Source organism: Corythoichthys intestinalis, chromosome 17 (assembly GCF_030265065.1).
Source record: "Corythoichthys intestinalis isolate RoL2023-P3 chromosome 17, ASM3026506v1, whole genome shotgun sequence".
Taxonomy (NCBI): Eukaryota; Metazoa; Chordata; class Actinopteri; order Syngnathiformes; family Syngnathidae; genus Corythoichthys; species Corythoichthys intestinalis.
Genome location: NC_080411.1, coordinates 19684672 through 19712564, shown reverse-complemented (window position 1 = coordinate 19712564; position 27893 = coordinate 19684672). Strand labels below are relative to the sequence as shown.

General features: G+C 37.7%; 1 protein-coding gene across 4 annotated transcripts in view; it reads right to left on the bottom strand.

Moving 5' to 3' along the window:
* Window positions 1-379: 379 nt before the first annotated feature.
* Window positions 380-27893, bottom strand: part of lrrtm4l1 (leucine rich repeat transmembrane neuronal 4 like 1) — a 264599-nt gene continuing 237085 nt past the window's right edge. For all 4 annotated transcript variants that reach the window (XR_009061057.1, XM_057818276.1, XM_057818277.1 and 1 more), the window contains exon 3: window positions 380-2280. Coding sequence is in view for 3 of the 4 variants with exons in the window: in XM_057818276.1 (XP_057674259.1) it covers window positions 2215-2280 (66 nt within the window). In the remaining variant the exon portion in view is untranslated. The remainder of the gene's footprint in view (window positions 2281-27893) is intronic.

Here is a 27893-nt window from a genome sequence, read left to right as displayed (position 1 = left end):
CCGATGCAGTTATCTCCACCTTGCAATGACTGCAAGTCGCTTTGTTGTAATTTTTCCTCGTGAAGTGAAGACACACTTTCGAGCGTTTGAACCTACGTGCTGTCGTTGTTATGTTTATGGCTGCAATGCTCGTGCTTACCCGTCGTAACCTTTCATTTTCACTCTCTCTCCTGGTGAAGTGTAGTCCAACTTTGGAGGTGGTTCTTGGCGCCATGCTAGTTTGATGCGTCTGGACAACAAGACACGTCACGACGCAATACGCGTCTTTAGGAATCGTTAAAGGGATCGTTAAGGCTTTTTCATTGTGATGTCGAGGCCTCGAAACACTCGGAACCGGTTCCGAATTGGAATCGGATTTCGATTCCCATCCCTAGTCATGACAGAACATCGCTTCAATGATACCTGGCGCATCTAGCGTCGTGAATGGGCATAATGTCTAGACGGAGAATATAAGACAACCCCCACTTTTTCAGTCTTATTTAAATGCAAAAAACACTGTTTTATATTCGGGCCGATACGGTATTATCGGGGATACATCGGTCTAGAAATTGTGTTTGGGAGGTTAGTATCCAAGACTTTAGTTTGGAATGTCACCCCCACCCAATTTTTCGTAATCTTTATAAATAACATTTAAAATTGCCATAATTGGTACTGAGAAACGGCCACTGTCGTCCTGCCCTTTCCTCAAATCGAGTCCTGACTAAAAAATTCACAATTGGGAATTTATTGTGCTTAGTTTTGAGAAATGACACCAGTTAACTTTCAAATCTCAAGTAAGTATGGGTCCAATTGGAGACAAAGGAGACAGGACAGTTATTTTTGACAAGGAGAGCACATGATTGTCAGTAATATACAAGTATTGAGTAGATGTTGTTTTCCTTCTTCAAAGGGAACGAAGATGCTTCATTCTTGTCTATACAATGACATTCAATATTTAAAAATGTGGTGGCAATAGTCTGCTTTTTACCACAGCTTATGGAAAATAATAATTTAGGGGATAGGCCACGAAAACAACGAGGAGCCCAAAGAAGATGTTTGCTATCTTTGTGCCGAATCTGACTAAATTCTTATGAGAAAACTTTTATAATAGAATAGCATTCATAATGGAACAGAACAGCAAGTTAATCAAACTAAACTCCCATTCTCATCTTAAGTTCACATCACTAATGGTGCCTGAAAAATAAAATGAGGTGCAAAAGTGAGATGACAAAACAATTATTTCTACTTTACACATCACATTAAGAATGATTCATGTCCATGTTCTTCTTTTTTATGATTTCAAAGGCATAAAACGTGTTCATGAAAACTGATTGCTTTGAGATTTTGAAGTTGTTTCGAGGAGGGATAAAGACATGGTCAGGAGAGTTGACAGCAAAAGCAGTGCATGTGATGTTTAAGGTTAGAAATGGTAGAAACAGATAGTATTAAAGTACATCATTAATAACATCATACTCTTAGAAAAGTACAATTAATCATAAGCGCCCCCCCACCCAATTCTTTCACCTTTGATTGCATTTTCTTCGGTTAAATCAAACCTGATAGACAGGGTCCGATTGCCATTAGAAACCACATTTAAAATAAAATGTAAAACTTAAAAATAAAATAAATTACAACTGCACAACAACAAAAGTCATTGGCTTGGGATAGTCTAAGCTCTTGTTTTTTTTTTACATTTTTTCTTCTTCGGACCACCAGCAATTTGATTCATGTAAAACAACGGGTGCAAAAACAGATCCTGTGAGGCACATACTGCATACACCAGCCAAGCATATAGTCTTTTCATTGAGAAAGTCTCGTAGTCCAAGACAATACGTCCTTCAATCAAAATCCATCTTTATAACACATATTGTACTGTCGCTCTATCAGTAAAGGAGTTAAAGCACAGCAACGTTTAAAAAGCAATCTTGCATATGTACAGTCTTGATCCTCAAAACCAGAGTTGTCCTCATAGAGACAAAAAACAAACATGGTTGAGATCAGTCATTTCCAAGTAGTTAAGATGGGCCTTTAGTACCAGTATTTATTAATAAAGGGAGATCATGAGGTGTATCATGAGCTTTTTTTTTCTTACAACAGTTTTTTCCAGCAAGTTCCAGAATTTTTTTTGTGTGAATAATTTCATTATAACCCTAATGTCTGTATCTTCTCTAATTACGGTAAATTCTGTATGTTGAATCACTATGTGGTTCCCAGCATGCTCCATAGCAGTTTCTTTTAATGGATGGTGGGCAACTCACTGAGCCACGCACCAGGCAGGGGACGTCGACATGTATACTCATTCTGCAAGAAAACACATGAAAATACTATGTTAGAAACATCTTAAAACTGTTATTTGCCATTTCAAATGTAGATTGGAAAAGAGCACAGGTAATTGCAGTGAGTGGCAATTTCTTACAAGTTTTGTGAAAGCAAAGGAAGACAAGCGTGGTTAGTAAAATGTGGGGTGTGAATCACATGACAAATTAGACATCAAGACATAGCATTTAGACTAAAAGGACTTCTGATGTTTACATATGTTGTAGTGAGCACAAGTACACTGTATTGCAAAAGTATTTGCTCACAGGCCGTGACTCATTTCTGCATTTGAGAGACGTTCCATTCATAATCCGTAGGTTTGCAAATGACATTTGTCTACCTTTTGCAGCTGTAACATTTTCAACTCTAATAGGAAGGATTTTCACATGGATTAGGAGGATTATGTTTATAGGAACTTTTGACCATTCATTCAGAACTGCATTTGTGAAGTCAAACACTGACTTGGATGGCATGGTCTAAATCAGGGGTCCCCAAACATTTTCCTGTGAGAGCCACATAACTTTTCCCTTCTCTGATGAGGGGCCCGGGTCAATTTGTAACAGAAAAAGTGTGACGATTGCAGGAGTGCCTAAATGTAAAAATTTATTGTTTTTCAGGCAGCCACAATCAAATAACCCTTTCTGGATTCTTCACGGAACAAAAGTAAATGAAATAATAATAATTAGGGTTGTTCCAATCATGTTTTTTTGCTCCCGATCCGATCCCGATCGTTTAAGTTTGAGTATCTGCTGATCCCGATATTTCCCGATCCGATTGCTTTTTTTCCACTCCCAATTCAATTCCAATCATTCCCGATAATTTTTCCTGATCATATACATTTTGGCAATGCATTAGGAAAAAATGAATAAAACTCGGACGAATATATACATTCAACATACAGTACATAAGTACTATATATGTTTATTATGACAATAAATCCTCAAAATTGCATTTACATTATTAACATTCTTTCTGTGAGAGGGATCCACGGATAGAAAGACTTGTAATTCTTAAAGGATGAATGTGACTTTGTATATTGTGACTAAATATTGCCATCTAGTGTATTTGTTGAGCTTTCACTAAATGATACTGTAGCCATTTAACTGTTCTGCCCAAATGCACAATGGGAAGTGCAACCATGACTGTGCGTAGTGGCACCAATTGATATATCTTCTCTGTGTTGGGAAATAACATAGGGTGTTAAGAAAAAGATCAACTACTACCTTTCCTCCCCGCATTGCTTCCCACGATATTTCTTAATGCTGAGAGAGGGATTGTAATCCTTTAGCCAATTAAAAAAAGGTTCCAAAGACTGCCAAAATTCACTCTACTCATTTTACGCTGCCTTTTAGCTCTATATATAGGTAAAACGGCGCCATTATAGATTGAACGCAACAATGCGTGAGTGGGTCGTGCAGCGCATGCGTTAATTGCATTATATATTTTAACGTGATTAATTGAAAAAAATTCATTACCGCCGTTAACGCGATAAATTTGATAGCCCTACTTTAAGCCCAAACTAAAGACTCTGGATGAGTGTAAGACATTTTGTCTGTAACGTTAAATACAATTGGAAAACGATTTAATTAAAAAATAAATATATATTAAAAAGGCATGTCCGATATTTTTTTGCCGATTCCGATACTTTAAAAATGACGTGATCGGCCCCGTTCGATCGGCATCTTTAATAATAATATAATATAATATAATATAATAATAACACTATTAATTAAATAGATAATAACCAAATAACCCTCTCTGGGTTCTTCACAGAAAAAGCCAGGAAATAAATAACACAAGTTTAAAAAAAAAAGGGGAAAAAAATTGTTCAGGGGCCAGACCAAATGTGGAGGCGGGCCATAGTTTGGGGACCCCTGGTCTAAATCTTCCGAAAAGGCTCTAATCGGTTGAGGTCAGGATTTATTAAAGCATTGAACTATCCAAAAATATTGGCCGAATAAAAAGAATTGCCTCAACATTTTGAACAATTCCATTCTTCTGCAAGTTTATGAGAACGGTTTGATAATAGCCCATTTTTGTTCCAACAGGACTGCGCACTGTGCTCTATGCAAGGTCTGTAAAAACATGGATTATAAATGTTTGTGGTTTAATTTAACTGGCTTGTTGGATCTTGACCTTAACCTGTGACCTTTTGTATTAATTCCATCAGAAACTGAAAGCAAGGCGTTCTCATCGAACATCAGAGTGGATAACCTCCCAAATTGCTTTGTAAAGGATGGTCAAACATGTCACATAAACACACACCAACAGTGCTGGCCAAAAGTATTAGCACCCCTGCAATTCTGTCAGATAATGCTCAATTTATCCCAGAAAATGATTGCAATTACAAATGCTTTGGTTGTAATAGCTTTATTTATTTTGCTTGTAATTAAAAAACACAAAAGAGAATTAAAAAAATATATATATATATTATTTTACACGAAACGCTAAAAAATGGGCACCCTCAGCCTAATACTTGGTAGCACAACCTTTCGACAAAATAACTGCTATCAGCCGCATCCGGTATCCATCGGTAAGTTTCTTAAAATGCTCTGCTGGAATTTTATACCATTCCTGTTTGGCCAACTGCTCTAGATTCGAAGGGTGCCTTGTCCAATCTGCCATTTTCAGATCTCTCCACATGTGTTGGGATTCAGGTCTGGACTCATTGTTGGCCACTTTAGAAGTTTCCAGTGCTTTCTCTCAAACCATTTTCTAGTGCTTTTTGAAGTTTGTTTTGGGTCATTGTCCTTCTGGAAGATCCATGACCTTCGAGGGAGACCCAACTTTCTCTCACTGAGCCCTACAATATGCTGCAAAATTTGTTGGTCGTCTTCAGACATCATAATGCCATGCAAATGGTCAATCAGACCAGTGCCAGAGGAAGCAAAGCAACCCCAAAAAATCAGGGAACCTCCGCCATGTTTGACTGTTGGGACTGTGTTCTTTTCTTTGAAGGCCTCGTTTTTTTCCCTGTAAACACTATGTTGATGCCTTTTACCAAAAAGCTCTAACATTCTTCCCAAACGTTTTTGGCTTTCTCAGGTAAGTTTCGGCAAACTCCAACCTGGCATTTTTTTGTTTTTGGGTCAGAAATGGGGTCTTCCTGGGTATCCTAACCAGAGTCCCTTTTCATTCAGAGGTCGACGAATACTGGGGGTTGACACTGTTGTACCCTCGGACTGCAGGACAGCTTGAACTTGTTTGGATGTTAGTCGAGGTTCTTTATCCACCATCCGTTGACACTGTTGTACCCTCGGTCTGCAGGACAGCTTGAACTTGTTTGGATGTTAGTCGAGGTTCTTTATCCACCATCCGCACAATCTTTCGTTGAAATCTCTCGTCAATTTTTCTTTTCCGTCCACATCTAGGGAGGTGAGCCACAGTGCCATGGGCTTTACACCTATTGATGACACTGCGCACGGTAGACACAAGAACATTCAGCTCTTTGGAGATTGACTTATAGCCTTGCTATTGCCCATGCTTCCTCACAATTTTGCTTTTCAAGTCCATAGGCAGTTCTTTGGTCTTCTTTCTTTTCTCCATACTCAATGTGGTACACACAAGGGCACAGGACAGAGGTTGAGTCAACTTTAATCCATTTTAATAGGCTGCAAGAGTGATTTAGTTATTGCCACCACCTGTTATGTGCCACAGATACATATTCGGTGCTGTGAATTACACAAATTAGAGAAGCATCAAATGATTTTTACCAATACTTTTGTCCAGGCTATTTTTGGAGTTTTGTGTAGAATAATTTAGTTTTTTAGTTTTTAGTTTTTTCTTTTGTGTTTTTTCATTGCAAGCAAAATAAATGAAAATATTACTATCAAAGCATTTGTAATTGCAATCATTTTCTGGGAGAAATTGAGCATTATCTGACAGAATTGCAGGGGTGCCAATACTTTTTTTGTCAGCACTGTAAACCTTCTAGAAAGCCTTTCTAGAATACCTGAAGCACACTAAAACCTATAGATTAGGAATGGAGTGTCAGTTAAATTCAAAAGTGAGTCAAGGGAAGCGAGAAAATACTTTTGCCAGTGTATTTTTAATATTAATTTTGGTGATGATTGGTCACCCTCAATCATTACGCAAATATAATAGCAGATATAATAGTTAAAAACTAATATAAAATATTCATATTTTTCTGGCCCCCTTTAGATCTAATCAGTCTGCTGCCTAGAATAAAACGCTCACATCACTGACGACTTGAAAGGCTGCCCAGTATTATAGACATTTTCTTATCTGTCACTGGAGATTAGCTTGACTTTTGCAATCTTCCCATAAGTAGATGATGTATTTCACTCAACTTTGGTATTTAGCAGAGTTCAGATTCCAAACTGGCAAGATTCCAGGGGAAACAATCCAAGCCAGACTGACATGAACTCTTTAGTTAGGCAAATGCTTGGTGGCAGTTGGTTAATCATCAATATAATTGATTATATCATTAAGCATGTTGTCAGGCCATGTCATCCACATATTTCCTTGCAGCACACAAAGACATTTAAAAACTAATATAATGTCCAGAGATTAGCCAATAAGATGACAAGATACATAGATAAACATTTGAGTCTCTTGGAGACACTGGTATCCCGCTGACAGTTCATTTGACATTCTTTCCCCAGTCTTGGCTTTGAGTTGTTGGACAAAGACAAAGATGCTGGCAGAGATCCTGCTGATTTCAAATGACACTATTTTTAAAACACCAGGATCAACACCTTATTTACTCAGTGATGACTAGGTATGTGCAGCCGCACTTCGGATTCCCTCAGTAGTTGCAAAACAGGGAAACTACATTATATTTGCAGTGTTCACTCAAATATGAAATCCTGAGTGAGTCTAAAATAGTGTCATGCAAATTTGTGTTTTGCTAGGGGCAACATGTAGAGATGAGTGATCTTTTATGACATTTTATAATGGGGTGATTTAATCATTAAATGTTAAATGTTTGAAAAATTCTCAAACACATGCTTGACCACAAAGGATGAAGCTGAATACCCTGTAAAAGAGGATTATGCTGTAATTTAAGATGAGATCTATTGATGAATTTATATCTGCATTAAAACCTATTTGGCCCTGAATGTTGTCAAAGTCCTAAATTGACACGCTGCGATAAGCCTGAACGATATATCGTTTAAACATCGCCATCGCGATGTGCGCATGCGCGATAGTCCCATCGCAAGAACATGCAATAGTTTTTTTTTTTTTTTTTTTTTTTTTCAATCCCCAAACCTTTGTTCTGTTTCATTCGCTCGCACAGCCTCTCTCACCCCATTTCCCAGCTCTCAGTCACTGCGGCACTTGCTTATTAAAGTTAACGATGGCTTTGATCTGGCCAAAGAAGCCGACATCACACGGCAGGAATCTGTCAATCGTCGTTTAACTTGTTAAACAGTTTCTGCAAGGAAGCGCGGGCTGGAATGAATACGTGTGTCTGTGGGGGTAGAATGTGGAGACGTTCGAGACATATAAAATAAACGCCATAATAGATTATGAGGAGTTTGTAATTTCTACATGTCACTCCAAGAGTCACAGCCACGTTAGGTAAATAGAAGCATTTAATAAAGCCAAGCATTTTTCTACTACAGCACTTTATTCTTGTTTAAAAATGATTCAGTGGGACAGTTATGTTTAAAACTGATCATAATTATTACATTTGAAGTGCTTAAAAAATATTTATTTAAAAAAAAAAAAAATATATATATATATATATATATATATATATATATATATATATATATATATATATATATATTAGGGCTGTCAAACTATTAAAATTTTTAATCGAGTTAATTACAGCTTAAAAATTAATCGTAATTAATCGCAATTAATCGCAATTCAAACCATCTATAAAATATGCCATATTTTTCTGTAAATTATTGTTGGAATGGAAAGACACAAGATGGATATATACATTCAACATACGGTACATAAGGACTGTATTTGTTTATTATAACAATAAATCAACAAGATGGCATTAACATTATTAACATTCTGTTAGTGATCCATGGATAGAAAGACTTGTAGTTCTTAAAAGAAAAATATTAGTACACGTTATAGAAAATTTTATATTAAAACCCCTCTTAATGTTTTCGTTTTAATAAAATTTGTAAAATTTTCAATCAAAAAATAAACTAGTAGCCCGCCATTGTTGATGTCAATAATTACTTACACAATGCTCATGGGTGCTGAAGCCTATAAAATCAGTCGCACCCAAGCGCCAGCAGAGGGCGGCAAAACTCCATAAAACACAACTAACAAGTGAGCGTTTCACTGGACTGTCATTTAAATTTGTCTGAGCGGGTCATCTGCGTTAATTGCGTCAAACATTTTAACGTGATTAATAAAAAAAAAAAAAAAAAAAATTAACGCCCGTTAACGCGATAATTTTGACAGCCCTTTTATATATATATATATATATATATATATATATATATATATATATATATATATATATATATACTGTATATACATTTTTAAAAATCATACTTTGGGGGGAAAAAAGTGAGAAAAAACATGTCTTATATGTATCTCTTTCCAGTGCTAGATCTGAATAAATACATTGAGCACACACACACACTCACACACACACACACACACACAAAAATGGGGGCTGGGGGTATGCGCTACTTCGCGGTTTTTCACTTATCGCGGCGGGTTCTGGTCCCTATTAAGTGCGAAAAACGATGAAATACTGTACACTAGGCCTGAACGATATATCGTTTAAACATCGCCATCGCGATGTGCGCATGCGCAATAGTCCCATCGCAAGGACGTGCGATAGTTTTTTCATTTCATTTTTTTAAATCCACAAACGTTTGTTTTGAGCAAGGAGCGAGAAGGAGAGTGAACAGTCTCTCATTCTCTCCAGCTCGCAGTCATCGGCTCCTCCCCCTCCCCTGCTAGAGCGGAGTGGAGGGAGGAGGGGCCGAACAGCAGAGCGGAGGGAGGAGGGGCCGTTTTCAAAGTGAAAGCAAGCAATCAAGCAGCACGTTGAATAGGGAAGACTGTCTCCAAAAGGAGTTTTGGAAGTATTTTGGCTATCGACAAGAATATAAGGAACAAAAAACAGCCCTGTTGACAGTGCCTCGCCATGGTTGCCTCAACAAGAAGTAATCCGTCGAACATGTGGGACCATTTAAAACGCAGGTATCTATGCATTCCTGCTACGAGCTTCCCATCAGAGGCTTTTTAGTACAGGTGGGAACATTGTTACGTGCCAACGTTGTTGTCTCAAGCCTGCAATGGTGGATAAACTAGTAGTCTTGGCCAAAAACCTATGAGACCCAGTTGAGAAATGCTGAGCAAGGAAGGTGGACGATATGCAGACAAATACATAAATTTGGGAGTTAAAATGGTTCTGTTATTCATCAGTTATTTGCTGTTATTCAGTTCAATTATTTACAAGTTCAATTGAGTTTCTGTTTCTTTTATATTTAAATTAACTGTAAATCGTATTTTTCAAATAACTATAGTACAGCTGCACATAAAGTTTTGATACTTAATATTTTTAAAATATTTTTACAACTTTGTTGCAGTTTTGCAGTTCTATATTGTTATATTTTGTGTAAACAACTCGGGACTAATGCACTTGCACTTTTATTTGATAGATTTAATATTTAAGTTCAAATATGTTGACAACTTTATTGTTTTACTGAGGTTCTTATTTATTGTTATAGTTTGTGAACAACTCTTATTTGTCATATTTAATATTTTTGTTCAAATATGTTTACAACTTTGTTGTTATTTTACCGAAGTTGTTATTTATTGTTATATTTTGTCAAAAACTCAGGGGACGAATGCACCTGCTCTTTTATTTGTCATTTAATGTATTTGCTGCTGTTGAAGTGTCAAATATTGTGTTCAAGAAATTATCTATTTTGTGCAGACATGGCTTCCTGGATCCCTTCATAATAATACAGCAATCTTAATCATTCACAAATGAAACGGTATTATATGAATACACTGTGGTCACGGTGTGTCATGCAAAGTATTTCCAAACAGCTATTCAAGTCATCTAGTGAATATTTCTTAAAATTTTTTTTTTTTTTTTTTTTTTTTTTTTTTTTTTTTACTATCGCAATATAATATCGCAATATATTGCACACCTAAAAAAAATCGCAACAATAGTTTTTTCCAATATCGTTCAGGCCTACTGTACACTGTGGTCATGATGAGTCATTCAAAGTCTTTCCAAACAGCTATTCAAGTTATCTAGTAAAAATTTCTTGAAAAAAAAAAAAAATATATATATATATATATATATATATACAGTATATAAATATATATTTTTTAATAGCGCAATATAATATCGCAATATATCGCAAACCCCCAAAAAATCGCAGCAATAGTTTTTTCCAATATCGTTCAGGCCTACATTGCGATGTGAATTGTCGAGCCTGTATACAGAGATACGAGGCTCTCCCTACAGTATTACAGTGTATCACAAAAGTGAGTACATCCCTCACATTTCTGCAGATATTTAAGTCCATCTTTTCATGGGACAACACAGACAAAATGACACTTTGACAAAATGAATAGTAGTCTGTGTGCGGCTTATATAATAGTTACTTTATTTTCCCCTCTAAATATAGCCATTAATATATAAACCCCTGGCAACAAAAGTAAGTACACCGCGTAGAAAAAAACATACATCCCTAAATGTCCAAACTGAGTAATGCTTGTCATTTTCCCTCCAAAATCTCATATGACTCGGTACAGGAGTGCTGTCAGCATTGCTGCAGAGATTGAAGAGGTGGGGGGTCAGCCTGTTAGTGCTCAGACCATATGCCGCACTCTACATGAAATTGGTGTGCATGGCTGTCACCCCAGGAGGAAGCCTCTTCTGAAGACGGTACACAAGAAAGCCCGCAAACAGTTTGCTGAAGACATGTCAACAAAGCACATGGATTACTGGAACCATGTCCTATGGTCTGATGAGACGGGAAGGCTTTCTTGTGTACCATCTAACTGTTTGCATTATTCTAACTAGTGTTGTAACGATTAATCGATTACTCGATTATTCGATTAGAAAAAATGATTCAAATTCAATTTTGCTGCTTCGAGTATTCATTTAATTAAAATGGCGTTTTGATGGTTTATTTTGAAAGTGTTTGAATTTAGTACTGATTTGGGTGGATACACCGCCCTCTAGTCTGCCTCATTTCACATGGTTGAATCCAGCTTCTCCATGTTAAGACCAACATAAGCTAAGTTTTTGTTGAGCTAATGTTTTTTAATGCATTCCTAATTTAGCTTATAGGTATATTTAGCCGTTTTTTGTGGGAATGTGTTTCTGGACCATTTGTTAAGAGCATTGTGGAAAAAAAAAAAACGTTAGCAAATGTAATAGCATTTAAGCTAGCGGACTTTGGCTATGTAAGTTAGCCAATTGTTCTTTTGTTGTACATATATCCTTATTTATCTCTTTTTATACCGTTTGAGGCTCAGCTCAGGTATTTGAAATTTTCATGTTCCTTATCCGATTGCTCGAGTATTCGAACTAACTAGTTCATCGATTAATCAACTACTAAAATAATCGATAGCTGAAGCCCTAATTCTAACACACTAGGTATAATAAAAAGACATTAAACCATAGTTTAATATTATAAGTTATGATACACAGACACACTCCTCACAAAGCAGGAGGCCAGCGAGTCATCAGTACATTCCATATCAGCCTTCGCCTGATAAGCAAAGGAAAAGACGCCGTCGTCATCTTTTCAGTTGGGCCAAGACACCCTGGCGTACCAAAGCAACACCTGAGAACAAGAAGAACTAAGTTTGATGGCGCGGCGCCTCTCAGACGTCAAGGCAGGCCCAACCTCCCAGCTGAGTTAAACTAAGCAGCCCAAACTGCGATAAAAGATTATCCTAAACACACTCTTCTTTTGCCCACAGCCTACCCCGGGAGAGCCTTCAAAAGACTGAATGTTTAACTAATCGTGGTCATTTTTCGCAGAAACCTTTTGTTGACGTTTGATAGGGTGACCTTGCCTCCTTGCCTGAGTCTGTTTCTGTTTCGCCTTGCTGTTTGATCACTGTCGACCTGAATAAATTGTCAACTTGTTTTCGGTGATTCTTTTTTAAACCTTTCAAAATGCATTCAGTACAAAGAGTTAAGACTAACGTGAACGCACGGAGTTTGGCATTTTGGCCTCGAGCTGCGCCAGCACGGGTCGGCGGTTCGGATGGCGCGATTTCGGCAGTCTGCCTAAAAGGTCAGATTCCCTCGGTTTTCTTTTCATTTTCACTGAAGGTAATAAAACTATGAACATGTGTAGTTATGTACTTAGCAAAAAAAAGGTGAAATAACTAAAAACGTGTAATATTGTAGTATCTTCAAAGCAGCCACCCTTTGCCCTGATTACTTTTTTGCACACTCTTGCCATTCTCTTGATGAGTTTCAAGAGGGAGTCACCTTAAATGGTTTTTGACTTCACAGGTATGCCTTTTCAGGATTAATTAGCGGAATTTATTGCTTTATCAATGGCGTTGAGACCTTCATTTGTGTTGTATTGAATGGGGTGTTTCTAAACTTTTTTTCATAAGAATTGTAAGAATCTTCAATATATTTCTCAATAAATAAATGTGTAGATCATTTTAACTTGGTCATTTCTCGCAACATACTTTGCTGCTGAAATTTCTCGGCACCACTGCTATCATGGTAGCTCGTGGGAGGTTGTCACCTGGAAAAGTAGATCTGAAGCAAAAAATAGTGAGCACCCCTTTCGGAGAATCCACTGTATTCTGTAATACCTGATAAATTACTGGAACTAAAAAAGATTAAAGCAATAACTATTCTCAAAATGTTTAAGTTTATTAACCTTAAAAAAAATGGAGTTTTAAAAACCTAAGTTTGGATTGCATACTACTTGTACCATTTGATTTCAGTTAAGTCAACTTAAAGATTTTAAAGTGAAAAGGACAAAATGTCAACAGCAAGAATGCAACAGAACATATTCATGACAATGTTCAGCCATGACTAATGTCAGTACATGAATAGAGTGCATTTCTCATGCATATATAGTAAGTCCCTTCAGAACTCGTATGCATTGCAAGATTGACTTCAGCACTACACTGGACTCTCCACCATTTGCAAGTCAAGCCATGCCGTGTCAGTGAATCTCTCATTACCTGCCAACTTGCTTGCGCACCTTGGACTTTTTAATAAACAGTTGTTGCATTTGCCTATCTGGCTCCTGTTCCACTATTTAGGTTCAAACCTCCTTACACTTAACATGCTATACAAAAAATAATGTTTCCTACTTTAGCGATTCTAATATGATTGCAATGCTCAACTGTATTTAAAATTCACCTAAAGTTTAGTTAAACTTAATTGTTACATTTAATGATTGGGAAAAAAAAATCTACAGTTCATTGCAAAAACTAAAATTACTCATGGGGAGATGCTGCTCTCAAAGTATTAACGTAGTTATCTATTTCATAATATTTTTTTTCTTGAAATCTATTTAATGTGTCTGATATAAGTGGCATTTTGTGATCTTTGCATAAAGCATAAACAACGACTATTGCAGTGTACCATAAATGCAATGAGACCACGGTGACATTTAAGAAAATTGTAGGAAAGGGAAATCTTATTTCCAGTGCCTTTCCAATTTCATTAACTCAGTAAAAATTATTGATAAAAGCAGGAGTGCTAATGAAAAACGTGTCCCTCCCCCCCACTTGGATAACAGTCTATAACCACCGGTACTGATAAATACCACTGCTACGAGGGTCATTCAATAAATAAGATATGTTTTTTGGTATAAGGACTTCTAATACAGATAAGCTTACTTTGTTATTATTTTTCAGTTTTACTTCTTGTTTTTCGGACTATAAGCACTACTTTTTCCCTCCTTTTGAATCCTGCGGCTTATAGCCCAGTGTGGCTTATATGTTGATTTATTTAGGTTAATAGGTAACACTTTATTTGACAGCGGCGTCATAATCCTGTTATAATTCTGACATGACATTGTCATTAGCATTAATGAATGCTAGGGGTGTAACGGCACACAAAAATCTCGGTTCGGTACGTACCTCGGTTTTGAGGTAACGGTTCGGTTCATTTTCGGTACATTAAAAAAACAAAATGCAAAAGTTAAATGGACTAGTTGTTTATTACACACCTTTGTGCTAGAAACATTAGCCTATACAAAGCTAGAATTCTGCTCAAAAAGTAGCGGGTATTTAAAGATAATCAAACAACAATTTGCCTTTCAGACCCCGCGTATTGATCAGCTTTCTTTCTGAAAGAAAAAAGAAAAAAGAAGTCCTGTGCTAAAGAGAAAAGCAATCCCAATGACAAAGATTTTAACATGAATTTTACAAATGAAATGCCTCAATGAATCTTTTTTTTTTTTTTTTTTTTTTTTTGAACGGCTTTCAAAAGCTTTATTGGTGGATTTTCCCAAGTTAAAGCGCCACACAGAAATTAATACATTTAATGTGTAAGCAGGATCTGTATATTATTCTTAGTATTTAATTACAGGTGTTTTAGCTCATTTCAATTTATTTTATTAAAATGGGCTATCATTTATTTTATTATGTGTTTATATCTTACAGATGTGATGTAGTATTCATTTATATTGTATATTTTATGTTGTATAACTTTTGTTCCTATGTGAATATTAGTTCCTACTTGTTTTGTTGTGGTAGGAGGGTTTTGTATTGAACACGGGGCCGTGTTGGTTATTATTATAGCAGAGAAGACAGCAGTAAATCAACGAAGACAACTGTCAACTGTGCCCCGATCTGCCACTCAGGAGATCTGATGGACTCAAAAAGTGGGTTACGATTGCATATTAGTTTGAAAATCGACCGGATCCACCGTATTTTTGCACGAGTGACTTCCGGTCGGCCCGATCCTAGCCATTGGTAGTAGTATTGACGCAGTAGGGTCGCGTCTCGCGTCAAATAATAAACTCTGCCGTTCTTTTCGCGTGTGTCGTGTTGAGCCGCTTCTGGGACGTGTAACACGGCGCCACACTGTGACTGGTCTGCATTGGCTATTGACTTTAATGCCCGCGTTTCACTGCGTTCTCGCGGCAGCCACGTTGTCGCGCCATTGACGTTTCTGGATTAAACTGTCCTACAGTGTTGGTCCTCATTGTAGTAGAGAAGACGGAGTAAATATAATCTACACAAAGAAACTGTAACCTGATCGACTCACAGCCTTTTTGTAGTAAGGGTTACATTACGTCAGAAACTCGTTCGGTACGCCTCCGTTCCGAACCGAGCACCACATACCGAAACGGTTCAATACAAATACATGTACCGTTACACCCTTAATGAATGCCTATGACAGAAGCAAATTTTGTCACTAAATCCATTTATGTCCAGCTCCATCCATTCAAAGGTGAGCTAATTTGCCAGATGACACGAAATGACATTTGTCATAAATATTCGTTAATGCTCATGACAGTGTCGTGTCATAAGCATGACGGTTTTATGACAGTCTTATGACGTCGCTGTCCAATAAAGTGTTACCGGTTGATATCTTTTGGTTTAAATATCCCATAATACAGTGAGGACAGCTATGGTATTTAGTCGTGTGTGGCTATCTATGAACAAATGCTGTTTTCGTGTCAACTTTGGTGGATGGCGGCTTCTAATCAAGTGCACCTTATAGACCAAAAATTACAGTAATTTCTTTTGCAGATTAAAAAAAACAATGATGGCTGACCAAGAACCATGCGCCAGGATTGAAAAATGGTTCGTTATCAGGTTTTGGGTTGCTGAAGGGTGCAAACCTATGGAAATTGATGGGAGAATGTCAACCTGGTCAACTGTGTATGGTGCCATATATTTCAGCCGAAATAATGTCTGTAAAACTGTCACTTTGAAAGTGACAATGAAGTCAAAAGCGCTGTGAGCAACTGGCTGCGACATCAGTCCAAAGATTTTTACACTGAGGGAATATGGAAGCTTGTGCACAGATCGAAGAGTGTGTAAAAGTGCTGGACACTATGCTGGAAAAAAAAAACGTTTCTGTCAGTATTAGAAGTCCTTATACCAAACAAAAAAAAAATCACCTTATGTATTGAATGAATATCTTGTGAAATAATTTGGAAGGACACTAATGTGAGGTGTGTGTATGTTACAACTAGGGATGAGATTTGATACGATTTTTCCGATTCCGATTCCATTATCGATATTGCTTAACGGTGCTTTATCGATTCTCTTATCGATTCTAATTTGAGAAAAAAGAAGAACAAACTTTTTGATTGTCATCGAGTTTGCTTAATCAGAAGTCACAACCTTACAAACTCACAACGAGGTCAAAAGAGGCCCAAAGTCTCAATGTTTACTGTGGCAGTAAGTGGCAAATACACAAGAATGTGTAACATTTTATTGAAACATTTCTCTAATAGAAATAAAAAATATTGGTATATATTGGCATATAGGTCGTTATTCTGCCTTTGGCGTATGTGTTAAAGTGTATAATTTGCCATTATATTGAAATGCATGCCTTTTAGTTTTTATCGTGCTTTCACGCTCAAGTGGGGGCGCCCTTGCGCTTCCTCACACGAAGAAGAATGCGCTCACGTAAAGAAGAAGAAGTGCAGCTACAAAGCATCCAAGCAAGTGAGCGAGTTAGTGAGAGAGGGAACCACTGCTTCGAGCCTACGTTCTTTGTTAATGTTTGTAAAATATCTACAGAGGCAATGCCTGTATGTACCATCTTTTGTGTTGTTGCTGTGTGTTTCCACTCGCGATCGGACACTTAAATCCAGTTGTGTAGTCGTTTCATCAATGATCTAATGCTAGCGAACGTATGCTAATCGTTTGTGTTATTACTGTATTAGCAGCTAATCATCGCTGATTTACTTGATGCAAGCCTGTTTGTTATTGGGGACGAAATGGATTTGTTTCACTTTTGTTTCACTCTTCAAGTGAGTGTTGAATAAAGTCTGCAAATTATACCAACGTCTTCTGCATCATCATCATTTGGGAGTTTAGCTAGCAGTATAGCCAGGACTGAGCCGTAGCGTCTCGGTGAGGACAGTACAGTCGTATTCCCTGCCGATGCAGTTATCTCCACCTTGCAATGACTGCAAGTCGCTTTGTTGTAATTTTTCCTCGTGAGGTAAAGACAAACTTTCGAGCGTTTGAACCTACGTGCTGTCCAGAGGTTGCGCTAGACTTTTTCGTTGTCTGTCATTTTGACTGACAGTGTCATAAAAATCCGGTCATAATCTATTTTTACCCGTCACTTACATTTTTAAAATGATAATAATGACATATTCAATAGTATTTAGTTTTCATTCATTTTTAATTAATATTCTGTCCGAACAAGCTTAACAAGAGGCAGACAGACAGCGGAGTGCACCAATCAGCGACGGGCAGACGTGCCGTTAGCAACGCGACGAGGGCAGGACGAGGGACTTGCGCGCGGAAGTAAACATACGAGGAGAACGGAGTTTATTCAACATGGCTAGCGTGAGACAGACTGTTGTCAATGTCTCGTGTCGATGTGTTTTAGCTCATTTAAAACTGAATTTACCGTGGATTGGAACATATTCTCGGCTCTCCCGCCATCCGTGTTGTTGTAGAGACGACTTTCGGCGCGCAAGAGTGACGTTGCTCGTGAAGAACACGTCACGCAAATAAACAAATCTGATTTGTCGATTAATTTTGTACCTACTCGAGAGGCTGTGTCCCAGACTTTTCTCTCAGTGTTTGAAAAATACAGGGAGAACAGTCTGGCCGTGCCAGGCAAACACTCAGTTGCCTTGACATTTTTCCGAGTAAGGTCAACGACGTCATGCATCAAGAGAGACAATAGCTAATTAATATGCTCACTCGCCACCCTGTGGTCTGGGGTGTGAATTGCAACCTGTCAAAATGACGGATGGACTTCAGTTTTTTCCGTCACCGTTTTAAAAAACCGGTCAACGACAGAAAATATTCGGTTAACGCGACCCCTGGTGCTGTCGTTGTTATGTTTACAACTGCAATACTCGTGCTAAACCATCGTAACCTTTCATTTTCACCCTCTTTCCTGGTGAAGTGTAGTCAAACTTTGGAGCGAGTGGTTTGTGGAATCATTAAAGGGATCGTTAAGGCTTTTTCATTGTGATGTCGAGGCCTTGAAACACTAGGAACCGGTTCGGAATTGGAATCGGATTTCGATTCCCATCCCTAGTTACAACACACACACATCGAATTCCTGTATATTAATAAATGTTTCAGTATGATTGTGAGATTCAATCATCTTGCAAAATAATTATAATGGAGCTTAATCATTCATTCCTTCATCTTTCGTGCTGGTTATCTTCATGAGGGTTGTGATGGCGCTGGAGCGTACCCAGCTAACTATGGGCAATAAGCGGGATACGCCTTAAATTGGTTACCAGACAATTGCATGGCGCAACGAGACTAACTCTCACGCACACACGCATAATTTGGAGTGTTCGATCGGTCCTCCATGCATGGTTTTGGGATGTAGGAGGAAACTGGAGTACCTGAAGATAAACACAAGGAGGCATGGGGAGGACATGCAAACTCAGGAAGGCCAGAGCCCGGGACTGAACCTTTGATATCAAAACTGTGAGGCAGACGTGCTAACCCATCATTTGCCTTAGCTCAATCAATTCGGAACAATTCGTTATTGAAAAATAAAAGCCATCACCACTGAACTAAAACAAATGACTTGTGGGTTGTAGTAGGAATCAACAATCAAACAATGTTTTATTGTTTTCTACCATAGTATTTATGTTCAATATATACTTAAATGACAATTTTTAAAATGCGAGCCTAATATTATTTTAAACATTACTACTGCAGCTCTGAGTGGTTTTATAAGGGGAAACAGCTTGAGTCAAAGTAAATGATGCTCACTGAATGAAGGGTAAATGACAAATATGCAAACAGCATTAAAAATTGTTAGTCAATGCTTGTACTCACAAGCAAGGTTAGAAGATAGGGTTTGTCAATTACTCATTGTGATCTTGACGTGATTCAAGTGGCGGCCCTCAGATTTAAGAAAAAAAAAACTGACAAGCCAAAAAAACACAAGTTAGGCTGGGTGCTTGAATTTCCCATTTCTACTGAAGTACCTGGATACAAGTATTAATTCATTATGATTCAGATCAGTTTACTTCTCACTTGGGAGAAGTGGGAAAATGAACATTGGATCTTATTTGTAGTCATCCATGTGCGTAATCAGTCCATGTATTTGAATATTGCATGTCTCTCTGATGTGAGATATAGAAACAGGGGAGCAGCAGCTGAAAAAAGAATGTTTAAAGCAAAAGACAACACCTAGTATAAATGTAAAAATATGAAAGACTTTATAAAGTATTTTATCTACGAAAATGCAGATTTCTTAGACGTCTTATGTAGAAGCCTAAATAACGTTTGGTTAAATATGCATGTTAGTTGGAAATAATTGATTTTGGTTCTATAAGAAAGGCTTGTTATTTGTTTGTTTGGTTTCCTGGGACGGGCTTGTGACGTCACGTCGTACGATATAAATCTGACGGCAGAGCTGTGTGGGCGACTGAGTTGGCGCTAGGGTGGGAGGTAGGAAGCATAGAGCCCAAACAGTTTTTGACCTTTACCTCTCCATTTCTCTCTTTATGTTTTTGGATTTATCTTCCAAATGGATTATTTTTCGTTTCCTCATACTCTCATTTGCTGTTTTGTTGCGTTTGGATTACCTTTGTTGGATTAAACGAACAAACACATAACGAGCGGCGTGAGAGTTTTTCTTTGCCGCTGTCCAGCGGTGCGCGAGGAAGATCGAAGAGGAGAGCGTCGGGCTGAGAGCTTTTGCGTTTTGGATTCTACATCTTAAAACAGATAAAAAACTGTTTAAACTAGGGCTGTCAAAATTATCGCGTTAACGGGCGTTAATTTTTTAAATTAAACACGTTAAAATTTTGGACGCAATTAACGCAGATGCCCCGCTCAGACAGATTTAAATGACAGTACAGTGAAACGCTCACTTGTTGTTTTATGGAGTTTTGCTGCCCTCTGCTGGCGCTTGGGTGCGACTGATTTTATAGGCTTCCGCACCCATGAGCATTGTGTAAGTAATTATTGACATCAACAATGGCGGGCTACTAGTTTATTTTTTGATTGAAAATTTGACAAATTTTATTAAAACGAAAACATTGAATGAATGAATGAATTTATTGTCATTGTCATCATCATCATCATAGACGATGACAGACAAAGGAAAAAGGGAAAAAGCAAATGCTTATCGATACCCGCCCCCCAAATATTAAGAAGGGTTTTAATATAAAATTTCTATAACTTGTACTAACATTTTTCTTGTACATGTACTAACATTTTTCTTTAAGAACTACAAGTCTTTCTATCCATGGATCGCTTTAACAGAATGTTAATAATGTTAATGCCATCTTGTTGATTTATTGTTATAATCAACAAATACAGTCCTTATGTACCGTATGTTGAATGTATATATCCATCTTGTGTCTTATCTTTCCATTCCAACAATAATTTACAGAAAAATATGGCATATTTTAAAGATGGTTTGAATTGCGATTAATTACGATTAATTAATTTTTAAGCTGTAATCAACTCGATTAAAAATTTTAATCGTTTGACAGCCCTAGTTTAAACACAAAAAATTACATGGCTTGCGATTGCAACCATTACGTGATAACAAGCACAGAAAGGCTAATGAACTTGAAAAGGGTAAAAAAAAAAAAAAAAAGGAAAATAGACACACACACTTTATAGTTTCCATACCTCTTCAGTCAGTCGCGGCCTTTCTTTCTTTGTCTGAGACTCAAAAGAATGCTGCCTTTTAGAAACGTCAGACAGCAGCTATTTTGCCCATTTCTGGGAAATATTGGCCATCATTCATGTTTTCTAAACTATTGCACATTAAATTCTGTGTCTATTCACAATATTAAATAATATTCTCTTCACTGGGATCACGAATGATCAAGGTGCTGTCTATTCCTTTAAAGGGGCCATATGCAAGAATTGTTATTCAATTATTCATTAAATGGCCCTAAAATATCAGTAGACATGAAAGAAACATGCTTTTTGGAAATATTTATAACACCTTTCACAAAGGTTAAGGCCAGATTTTCCAATTTTAAAAGTCAATACTCAGTCCGTTTTAGTTATTGTTTTGATTCTGTGTTTACTGTGTTTTACATTCTCAATGGATTTCCTGCCCTCCAGCAATCAACCAAACAACATCAGTTCGGTGTCTTCATCCAGGTTGTCATAACTCTGTAAGGCTGCTACAGTCTGACTAAACTATTTCGTCTACCACTAGCGGACAAAAAAAAAAAAACAAACTATAATCTATAATTCACCATTAGAAATGTGGTGAATTGCCGGCTCCCACATTGTGTTTCATACGGTTGCCCTACCAAAAATGTATGTTTGATCAACTTGCCTGTCATGTTTTATTTTATTTTGCCGTTGAGCCATGGTTACATGTACTGTATGTTGCAAGAACGTCTGGGAATACAGCTGGTAGCATGTGTTGTATTAAACAGAGCTTCCAAAACACACAGTTAAACTGAGCAATGTTTTGTTTATATACTGCACCAAGATTTCCCAGAGGCCATAATACCCTACGGGCTATGGATAAGAGCAATGCCAGCACATCCGTGGGGAGTTATCGTGTGTGTGTGTGTGTGTGTGTGTGTGTGTGTGTGTGTGTGTGTGTGTGTGTGCACTTATTTAAAGTTATGTGAGTGAATATGTGCATTTTTTATCTGCACTTTGGCTTTGTGATTTATGATGGTTGTGATTCATCCAGGTGATTGATGAGCACATTAGGAGCCACAGCTATGCCTACCCTCTCAATGTCTCTGTCACCATTTATTGTTTGGTACTATATTAAACAACTCAATGCAATATTAGGATTATTTTCTCAGTTTAAACAAAGACAGCATACAGTTTAAGCTCTAGAGTCAATCAATTTCAGGAAGCTGGTTGAGGTTCCATTATTTTAAATATTAATTTACTGTTATGGGAAATACTGACATTTCTAAAAACGGGCAAAATATCAAAAATCCAATCATTTAAATTTGCTCAACCTCTCAGCCTATATTTTTATGATTTTTTAAAATAGTAACTAGGGTCTGTAATTATGTTCCGTACATGATTAATGTTTAAAATGAATATTATGTTCTTCACTGTCAACCTAATCATAGAGTACTAACTAGTCATTACAGATATTAATGCACAGCACTGGTACTTCTACCGACATCATTATTTATTTTTCACCAACAGTGGGATCCTTCTGTGGCTCTTTCAAATTTGTTTTGTGATAAAAGAGTGAAAACTAAATCCAAGCGTGACGTTTTTCGCTTCTCCTATTGGTCACAAGATGTAAACAGAAGGAAGGAAAACATAAATAAACTAAATTAGCTGTTTGTGCAAAACAAGTGTAATTGAATTAATTGGGTTAACTGGGAAGACTTTAAATTCTAACCCAAGGTAAGCTTGGACTTCTTCATACATTGAGAGTTGAGAACCCTGGGTCAGTCAATCAGTTGACATTGTCACATGTAGAATGTTTTCCTAACTGATTATTATTGACTATTTCGACAAAACGACTGGAAGTACTCCGTCCTCCATTGCTGAGGTGTGCCACCTGCCGCACACACCCAGCAGCAGCTAATGTTACTGTTACATTGACTGACGCTGGCCTGCTACTGTGGGGTGGCGTAGCTCAGTGGTAGAGTAGTTGTCCCCCAAACCCAGAGGTTGTGGGTTCAATTCTCCACCCTGATGAACACGCCTAAGTGTCCTTGAGCAAGATACTGAACCCCACGTTGCTCCTGGTGCTGTGTCACCAGTAGGTGGATGGTGAGATAGTGTAAAGCGCTTTGAGCGCCTTGAAAGGTGGAAAAGCGCTATATAAGTGTAACACCATTTACCATTACCATTTACTGAGTTGTGTGTAGTGTAAACACCCCAGTAATGGCAGCCACACCTAGAGGGCGACGTACACAAATCTCTACTCGGATTAGTCAATACACTGTAGGATTAAGATTAAAAAAATGTTGAAAATTTAGTTAAATTTTTCATGTTTTTTTTTTTTAATATTTTGTCTGTGAGTATCACAAACATAAATAAGATATCTGACATATTTGATAAGTGTTTTTCCTGTTTAGACAATTTAAAAGCAACTTAAATGAAGAGGTTGTGCCTTATTTTTAAACAAGTCACCATTTTCACTTTCCAAAAAGAGACGTAGACTGATCGCTACTTGTATTGTAATCATAATTCTGACATTAAGATTCAGAAGTTATCTGTTCTTACATCCTTACTGTTATAAAGAGCTCACAAAATACTGTCCGTTTACCATAAAGAGGATATGAAGCTCTCCACTGAGATATGTCAGATAACCACCATTGACATGCAACCTAATGCAAATTTCTATGACTTTCACACTCCAAGCACATGCAAAATCGCGATAACTACAAAATCAAATATCCACCCCAGATCTACAGTATGCAGTGAATGCACTTTGACCTCAGCTTAGTTAGGTATTTTCTTGCTTCTCAAAGGCCATGTCCACACGAAGCAGGGTTTTTTTAAAAACGAGGATTCTGCCCTAGCACGTCGGGAAAAATAATTGCGTCCACACCTGCACGTTTGTGTAGAAAAAAAAAAAAAACTTCCACAGCCAACCGCTTTCATTCATTTTTAAGTACATTCAGAACAATAAAATAATTGTCCAAAATACCCATTATTCAATAATAAGCACAGCAAGAGTTTGTTAAAAAAAATGGAAGCAAAAAAGCGCCTATTTAATATACTGCAAATGTAAAAATTAGTCTCATGTGTGACGTGAGGACAAAATTTGTCGCGGCCAGTGACGTAAATCTTCGGTTATCAGTGTCCACATGATGGACCCACAAACACAGAATTCGCAAATCTTCACCTTGCCCGTCGTTTTTACGAACCCTGGTTTAAATCTGCGTGTGTGTGTGGATGATAGGTCAAACCGTAGAAAAATATCTTCTATTTGCCAAATACCCTGCTATGTATGGACATGGCCTAAGACTGCTGTCTTTGGAATATGCAGCATCTTTATGTGCTGGTTACATAACTTAAATTATTACGCGACAGAAGTAAATTCCCCGCCCCCAGCCTCTTTTCCCAGCCTGGCTGTATTAGGGGCAGGGCCCACAAAGATAAATCTGATTGCATTTTTGTCATTCGATTATGAATTTTGTGTATGCCAAAGAGCACTTGTTTAACACACATCTATCCATTCAGCCATTTTCCCTCTTTCTTTTACGTTATGTTTGTGGAAAATAAGTCTCCACAAACTATCGTCAGAGCAATTTATAAACTCGGCAGTACTTCTGTGTAGATGCTAATTATAGACCCGACAATAGATGTGAACACAGGCAGCATCTCAACGCTTGCTTATGGATTTGTGTGCTCAATAATAAAACATAAAGACGATTTAGGAGAGAAGACATCGCAATTCATTGTGAAGGTGCCTGCAGTTAAATACTGGCAGCTGTTCCAAAATGTCAGAATTCTCTTTAATGGCCAAGTATGTTCGAAATACACAGTAATGACCTCTATGCATTTGGTCAAACCATATGTAAACACTTCCTGTTCCAAATTAACCCACCTGTCGTCTTCCAGCTGTGGAATTTCAACCAACCAATTTGTGTTCACCGACAGCCAATCTGATTGCTTCACTTTTAGGATTTGAGGATTCAAAAGCAAGTCATGTGTACAGCTGTAGAAAATTTGCTGTCAAAATTTAATATGAAAGCCAAGCAAATATAGACATACAGTACATACTCACCCTAAATAAATCCGACAATTTTGAGACTTTAAATTTAGAATTTCACAAATTACCTTCACTCACAGATTTTAACTTACGGTAAATATCCTGCCTGAAGAAGACATGCTTACGACTATTCCCCCCATGTTGCTGAAGTCCTTATATCTAACTCTGACCAACAATGCTACTCTCTGAATATAATGGTATGCCTGTTAGCGGTTAGATCGTGACTGGGCCTCCTCACTTCCTGTGTGATACACTGCAAGTGGACACACATTTAAGTGAAGGTGACAGCGGTGTCAAAATACTGAGTGTTCAGTGTCATGATAGTTAGAGATGATTGCCAGTAGCCATGTTCATGACTGAGCAAAAGTGATTATATGATGTTTAATACTGGTACAGTTAACCCCCACCATATTTGTTCATTTTCATTAGTTTTGAATCACAGTCTGTTTCAGTGAGCCAGCATTGTTTGAAGATATCCTGTGGCATCCCAGTCTGACCCACCACAGTGAAAATGTGGGGATGAAGAATTGTCCTTAACTCAGTTGAATTCATCTAGAACTTTAAGATGAACTACAGCTTCAACATAGTGCTGTATGTTTCAAAAATCATCTCACAAGGTGGCGGAAAGGTTAACAAAAAACTTCACAGTGAACAGATCAATTCTGGGCTACGGCCTTCCTGTGTGGAGTTTGCATGTTCTCCATTTTCCTCCAAATTCTCCACAAGTGTGATTGTGAGCTTGAAAGTTTGTTAGTTTATCTGTGCTCTGCGATTGGCTGACAACTTATTCAGGGTGTAAGGCAAGGCAAATTTATTTATATAGCACAATTCAACACAAGGCAATTCAAAGTGCTTTACATCACATGAAGAACATAAAAATCACATTTAAATCAATACAGCGTAAAAACCAAGACAAAAGATCGCATTTAATCACAAATAGAATAAAAATAAATAAATAAAAATAAAACAGAAATAAAAATAAAACAAAAACTACTACTACTAATAATAATTGAAATCAGCAATGGAGATAAGCATAAGAGGAATAGAAAGCAGGTAGATTGAAGTTTATAGCCAGTTATGGATATGCAGTGCTTAACAAAAGCGTTTTTAGTCCTGATTTAAAAGAGCTAACAGTTTGAGCATACTTCAGACGTTCAGGTAACTTGTTCCAGAGGTGAGGAGCATAATAACTAAATGCTGCCTCACCCTGCTTGGTTCTTGTTCTTGGAACATGCAGAAGACCGGTTCCAGACGACCTTAGGGGTCTAGATGTCTCATAGGAATCTAACAAGTCAAGCATGTATTTTGGTCCAAGGCATTAAGTGTTTTGTAGACGAGCAGTAGTATTTTATAGTCTATCCTTTGACTCACTGGAAGCCAGTGTAGCGATTTCAAAACCGGTGTAATGTGGTCCAGCTTCCTTGTATTTGTGAGGACTCTGGCTGCAGCATTCTCTTCTAGCTGCAGCTTCCTGACTGATTTTTTATCAAGACCCGTAAATATACCGTTGCAATAGTCCAATCTGCTGAAAATGAATGCATGCATAAGTTTTTCCATGTCTTGTTGAGTCAGAAGCCCCTTAATTCTGGTTATATTTTTTAGGTGGTAATAAGCGGATTTAGTGACGGACTTTAGATGGCTATCAAATTTTAGGTCTGAATCAATAATTACGCCAAGGTTTCTGACTTGATTTGTAGCTGTAAGTGACATTGTGCTAAGTTGCCTGCTTATCTTTGACCTTTCCTTTTTTGGCCCAAAAATGATCACCTCTGTCTTCTCCACATTTAACTGGAGAAAATTCTGGCACATCCATTCATTGATTTGATGAATGCATTTACTCAGGGAGACTAAGGGACTATAATCATGTGGGGACACATAAATGTACAGTTGTGTGTCATCTGCATAGGCGTGATAGGAGATGTCATACTGTTCAATTATCTGAGCTAACGGAAGCATATAGATGTTAAATAAGAGTGGTCCAAGAATTGACCCTTGAGGGACTCCACACGTGAATTTGGTTAGTTCTGACTGATAGTTTCCGATTGACACAAAGAAATCCCTATCATGTAAATAGGATGTGAACCACTGAAGAATAGTGTAAGTAAGCCCTACCCACTGTTCCAATCTGCTGAGTAGTATGTTGTGATCAACCGTGTCGAATGTGGCGCTGAGATCCAATAGTATCAGAACAGATGATTTGCCTGCATCGGTATTCCGACGAATATCATTTAGGACTTTGATAAGCACGGTCTCGGTGCTGTGTTGTGGCCGAAATCCAGACTGACTGTAGCCTGACTCCAGTCTTTAGTCAGCTGGGATAGGCTTCAGCAGCCCCGCAACCAATGTGAGACTAAGGGGGTGTTTACATGGCGACACTCCAACAATACGCTAAATTTCATATTTGCATTTACAAGGTTCCATCTCCATTCAAACGATGTCACAGTTCCGCATGAAAATGATGTAGTATTCATGCCATGCCCTTGGGGGCAGTGCAGTTTTACAAGGTGACAGCTTATGATGCACTTCCTTGACAACAACCTCGTCATCCTGGAAGACAACATCCCCGAAGGGATGGCGTCCACAAGTTTTTTCTTTTGCTTCAAAACGCACAAAAACGTGAACATAAAATATATTTTAATTACAAATATTATAAAAACAGTAAATTAAAGCAGACATTTCACCATGTTTGCTGTTTTGAATGTTTACTAGCAGCGACTGCTTATGCCCAAATTGACGTGTGCGAATGCTGATGTCATCGGAGCGAGCAAATTCTATTCATATGCCCCCAATCGAATTGTTTTCTGCTTTGGAGGCCCTAATCAAAGGTTTGTGTCTT